This window comes from Danio aesculapii, chromosome 12 (genome assembly GCF_903798145.1).
Source record: "Danio aesculapii chromosome 12, fDanAes4.1, whole genome shotgun sequence".
Classification (NCBI taxonomy): domain Eukaryota; kingdom Metazoa; phylum Chordata; class Actinopteri; order Cypriniformes; family Danionidae; genus Danio; species Danio aesculapii.
The window spans coordinates 46,797,988-46,803,987 of NC_079446.1; the positions used below are offsets into that span (position 1 = coordinate 46,797,988).

At 29.8% G+C, this 6,000-nt stretch overlaps 1 protein-coding gene across 1 annotated transcript in view; it reads left to right on the plus strand.

Annotated features, from left to right (window-relative positions):
- The first annotated feature begins 4,900 nt into the window (after nt 1-4,900).
- wbp2 (WW domain binding protein 2) overlaps nt 4,901-6,000 on the plus strand; it is a 17,883-nt gene continuing 16,783 nt past the window's right edge. Inside the window, exon 1 of the mRNA XM_056469240.1 lies at nt 4,901-5,041. Coding sequence (XP_056325215.1) covers nt 4,983-5,041 — 59 coding nt within the window. The 5' untranslated portion in view covers nt 4,901-4,982. The remainder of the gene's footprint in view (nt 5,042-6,000) is intronic.

A 6,000-nucleotide genomic window follows, 5' to 3' on the forward strand; every position in this document is an offset into this window, starting at 1 on the left:
TGGTTATAAATATACAAGTGTGTCACACACAACATTAGTCCTATATAAACATGAGCATATTGCCAACACAAAAAAGGTCAACAGTCTTAAGAATAATGTGTCGGCCCATACGTAATCTGCGCGCACAGAATTCTGCAGATTTTTAGTCCATCATTAAATCTGTTTATTTACTTGTGTAAATGTGTGTAAATCTATATTCAGCTTTTAAATTAATTACAGTAATATTATTGACTAATATGAAAATGTTCATCTGATTTATGTACAATGCAGTTTGTACAGTAATATTTTCTGTCCTTTAGTAGAGATGTTATATGAAAGACTTGCTTTGTTTATCAAATAAAGTGAATCTAATTGGATTTGCATTTTAAACATTAAATAAAAGTTTAAAAGATATTATTTTTTATTTCACATATTAAGGTTTTAGTTATGATACTCCCAAAATAATTGCGCAGATTTTTACCAAAATTCTTCACAGAAATAGCAAAAAAACGTCAGCAGATTCCATCTGGCCCTGATAATAGGCTATACCTTATACAATCATTTGTTCAGTTGTTTAATTTAATATTAACCTAACCCCAATGAGACTGGTGGACACCATGTTTTCAGCACAAGTCTACTGGTTTAACTTTGGAGATCATCCTCAATGTTCAGTTGTGGCCTGTATTTATTTTCAATGTATTTGATTACCATAAAGGTGTCAGAAAGTTTAACCTGGTGCTATAAAATCAGTCTGTGTTGTTGATCTAACGTACAATCTAATCTAACACACAATCCTATGATAAAAATTAAAAGCTGATGGATTTTTATTTGCATGTTGTTGCTTTTTTATGTAATATTACCTACTATTTTTTATCTTCTGTGGGTTATGGATAAAATATGGTAATTCTAATAGTCAAATTTATTTAACTTTAGGAAATCACCTAGTGACCCCCTGTCATTGTACCACGATTTCCACTTTGGGAACCACTGGTGTAGATTAATACCTGCCCCATCAAAAAAACAACAACAATTAGTTATTTCTTAGCCACATATTTTAAACAATTTGCCAAAAACAAGCAAACCATAGCTGTATACATACACATTTCTTTGAAAAAAACTATAATAAACTAAATATCTTGTAAATGTAAATGTCCTTATCATATTGTTCCATATATTCAAGTTTATTTGTACAGCGCTTTCAAATAATTATCTAAAGCAGCTTTACAAAAGTTGCACATTATTGCATCACAATCAGATTCAAAATAGAGTTTTGAATTTATTGAGTCGGATTGTCAATGATTGGAAGGGTTTTGGCCTGATTGGGTATTGCATTACATGAACAAGTGCTAAAGATTTGTTTGTTTCATGCATATTGTAATATAGTACACTTTCCCAGTATCATGCATGCAGCCATTTTCAAAACAAGTATTTACAGTGAAACAGTTTTTCCAACCCAAGCAATACCGTAAGCACTTGACTTCTGCATCATGATGATAAACAGATAAGACTTTGACAATCTCAGCCATCAGGAAAGTGGACGAGCCAAGAAATTGATCTCCAGCCAAATTCCACACAAGGCGGATGCTGAGGATGAGCGAAGCGTTCGGGATCACCAGAATCAGCAGGCTGATCAGCTTCACCATCTTAACTGCATAACACACACACACACACACACACACACACACACACACACACACACACACACACACACACACACACACAAAGATATTTAGTCAATTATCATACTTAAATAAAGGTTTACTGAAATAACGCATTGAACGCTGCTAAATAAAAGTGTTAATAACATTTTAGAATATACTAATACCATACCATACTATACAGTCGAAGTCAAAATTAACAGCCCTCCTGTGATTTTCTTTTTAAAAATATTTCCCAAATGATGTTTAACAGAGTAAGGTATTTTTCCACAATATTTCCAATAATATTTTGTCTTCTGGAGAAAGTCTTATTTGTTTTATTTCAGCGAGAATAAAAGCAGATTTAAATTTTTTTAAAAACTATATTAAGGTCAGGAAAAAGCTGACATTGCAAGATTTTTATTTACTGCGATATATATATATATATATATATTGCGATATAAATGCAATTACAGCCGATGACTTGAACAGCTTGTAAAGAATTCATAATTTTAGATCAATTGGGATGATTCTGTAGGAAAACGTATCTGCAAAAAATATCATTTAAAAATGACAACCAATATGCAAATAAGCAATGGTTCATGATTTTCTGGCGAGGCACTTAATTAAATAATCACTGTACAATTATAAAAATAACACTGTATCATTTTAATCAACATAGGCTCATTCTGAAAACGTAGCCTTATATACATTTCTAATGATTGCGATTTATGTAGCCAGAGCTACATATGGCTGCATTTCGTTGTTAAAACAAATGCTACAGGGCAGTATGATGCCTTTTTGCTGGGCAATTGATAATTTTGAAACACTATTGGTTGGGTTTAGGGAAGGGGGAGGGTGGGGAAATCGGTCGTTGGTCAGTCAGTAAATCAGTCAGTCGACAGCGGCCTCTGGTGGATTTACGTTAAAATAGCAGGCGCGAATGGCACTCGAAATTTGAGATCTCAAAAAGCATACACAGTGGCCTCTGGTGGATTCGCGAAAACAAAAACTGCAAAGAAACATAGCTCCTTGGACATATTTTGCTCTCTTCAGAAGTATATAGATAGGGTATATATATATATATATATATATATATAGGGATACATTTTCAGAATGAGCCTGGGTTGGATTTAATTGATATAATTTTAATTATATAAATGTACAATTCATCTTTAAGCTACAAACATTAAATTTATTGTGCCCACATGACTTAAATTTGCTTCAAATTCGAACAGGCAGGTCTTAAAAACACGTGTAAATCATAACCTTTCACTTTAAGGTTAAAATATTAATTACTCCACTATGTTGTAACTGTAATGTCTGGTCAACTATAATCCCAACTACATTGCAGATCCCTGCGATGTGACTATACTGCACACTTACACATTGTGATATCGATGCTAAAACGATATATTGTACAGGCCTACCCTTTAAGCATTTTTTTTATAGTCTACAGAATAAACCATCATTATAAAATGACTTGTTTAATGAACATAACTTGCCTAATTAACCTAGTTAAGCCTTTAAATGTCACTTTAAGCTGAATACTAGTATCCTGAAAAATATCCAGTAAAATATCATTAACTGTCATCATGACAAAGATAAAATAAATCAGTTATTAGAAATGAATTATTAAAACTATTATGATTAGAAATGTGTAAAAACAAATCTTCTTTCTGCTTAACAGAAATAATAATAATTTAAGAGAGCTAACTACCTCTCTATAGCATAGTGTATTACACTATATATATATATATATATATATATATATATATATATATATATATATATATATATATATATATATATAGTGAAAGATTATTTTCTTAAAATTGGTATTGGAACAAAAAAAACCAACTTATCAGTCAATCCCTAATATATATATATATATATATATATATATATATATATATATATATATATATATAATTTTATTAAATAACTCGTTCATTAATTCACTGTCAAAGCCAATTTAAACTGTTACTAATGCTTTAAATCAATAATATTTCAAACGAACGTGTTATTCACTCAACATTTACATTTTATCTTCATAATAAACACAATATAGGGAAACTTTCCTATATCCCATTAGATTACATAAGTAGTTCATTCATTCATTCATTCATTCATTCATTCATTCATTCATTCATTCATTCATATTCAGTCATCTTTTCATTTTATCATATTAATGTTTGTATTAAATAATTAATTTCTATATTTATTTATTAATTCATTCGTTCATTAATTCACTGTCAAAGCCAATTTAAACTGTTACTAATGCTTTAAATCAATTTATAATATTTTAAACGAACATGTTATTAACTCAACGTTTACATTTTATCTTCATCCTAAACACAATATAGGGAAATTTACCTAAATTTTATTAGATTAGATAAACAGTTTATTCATTCATTCATTCATTCGTTCATATTGGAAAAAATAAAAATAAAAAACCTAATATAGGGAAATTTAACTAAATCCAATTAGATTAGAAGTTCATTCATTCATTCATTCATTCATTCATCTATCCATTTATTCATTAATTCGTTCATATTCTAAAGCTAGTAAAATCAAAACTATTTCTATAGATTTTAAGTCATATTTTCATTAATTTAGATTTATTATAATCATGAATATAAATGTTTGTATTAATTAATTAATTTCTATATTCATTAATTAATTAATTCGTTCATTAATTCACTGTCAAAGTGAATTTAAACTGTTACTAATGCTTTAAATCAATTCATAATATTTCAAACGAACATGTTATTAACTCAACGTTACATTTTATCTTCATAATAAACACAATATAGGGAAATTGATTCCCGTTAGATTAGATAAGTAGTCAATTCATTCATTCATCCATTTATTCGTTCATATTTTGATGCTAGTAAAATCAAAAGCATTTCTATAGTTATTCAGTCATCTTTTCATTAATTTTGATTTATTTTATTCATGAATATATTTGTATTTATTTTTTAATAGTTTCTTCATTAATTCACTGAACACTGTCAACGTCATTTTAAACTGTTACTAATGCCTGAAAACTATTTTATTTAGAATATTATTTTAAATGATTTTGAATGTTATTTACTTGTTATTTACAGATTTTTCCGCTTACATTTTATATTCACAATGAACCCAATATAGGGAAATTGACCTAAATCCCATTAGATTAGATAAGTAGCAATCTGTTTATTATGGGTTATTTGAGAAGGTTCGGGAAATGTCTAAACCGGTCTAAACCCTGCTCGGTGACGTCACTCAGAGGGGCGTGACATATGGCGGAAGTGCAGGTGGCATTGAGTTGCGCTCGGAGAATGTAGAGGGTCAGTTTGACAGCATAACAGACAGAAATCAAACATGGCTCTCAATAAAAATCACGATGAATCTGGACGTGTCATCATCAACAACTTCGAGGGGTAATGTAGCGAAATCACACGCACTATTATTTACATCGCGTTATTACGCTGCATTTTAATACAGATACGCTTTTATGATTTCACAGATTCATAAAGCAACGACCACCTTCAATTAATCACTGTATTTACTGTGTATTGAATAGTAATAGCCATGTGTTTTGGATCACGTCGGGTGAACCGTTAGATCACACCCATTTATTAGTTTGCTGTGTCGCCTGACTGCCTGCCGTTTATGTGTTTATTTTATGCATTATTAAGTTTGTATACTATGGATGCAACCGATATTCAGTTAGATAAGTTGATATTGTTTAAAACAGATCCTGCGCAGCTTTCGAGAACGTTACTATGGCGAAGTCTGAGCTCATGAATATTAAATCAGTCACGCTCAAGTTGCTTGGAAACCTTGCTGCGTTCAGTCACGTAAATATCTATCTATCTATCTATCTATCTATCTATCTATCTATCTATCTATCTATCTATCTATCTATCTATCTATCTATCTATCTATCTATCTATCTATCTATCTATCTATCTATCTATCTATCTATCTATCTATCTATCTATCTATCTATCTATCTATCTATCTATCTATCTATCTATCTATCTATCTATCTATCTATCTATCTATCTATCTATCTATCTATCTATCTATCTATCTATCTATCTATCTATCTATCTATCTATCTGTCTCTCTGTCTGTCTAAATATCTATCTATCTATCTATCTATCTATCTATCTATCTATCTATCTATCTATCTATCTATCTATCTAAATATCTATCTATCTATCTATCTATCTATCTATCTATCTATCTATCTATCTATCTATCTATCTATCTACGTCTGTCTGTCTGTCTGTCTGTCTATCTATTTATCTATCTATCTATCTATCTATCTATCTATCTATCTATCTATCTATCTATCTATCTATCTATCTATCTATCTATCTATCTATCTATC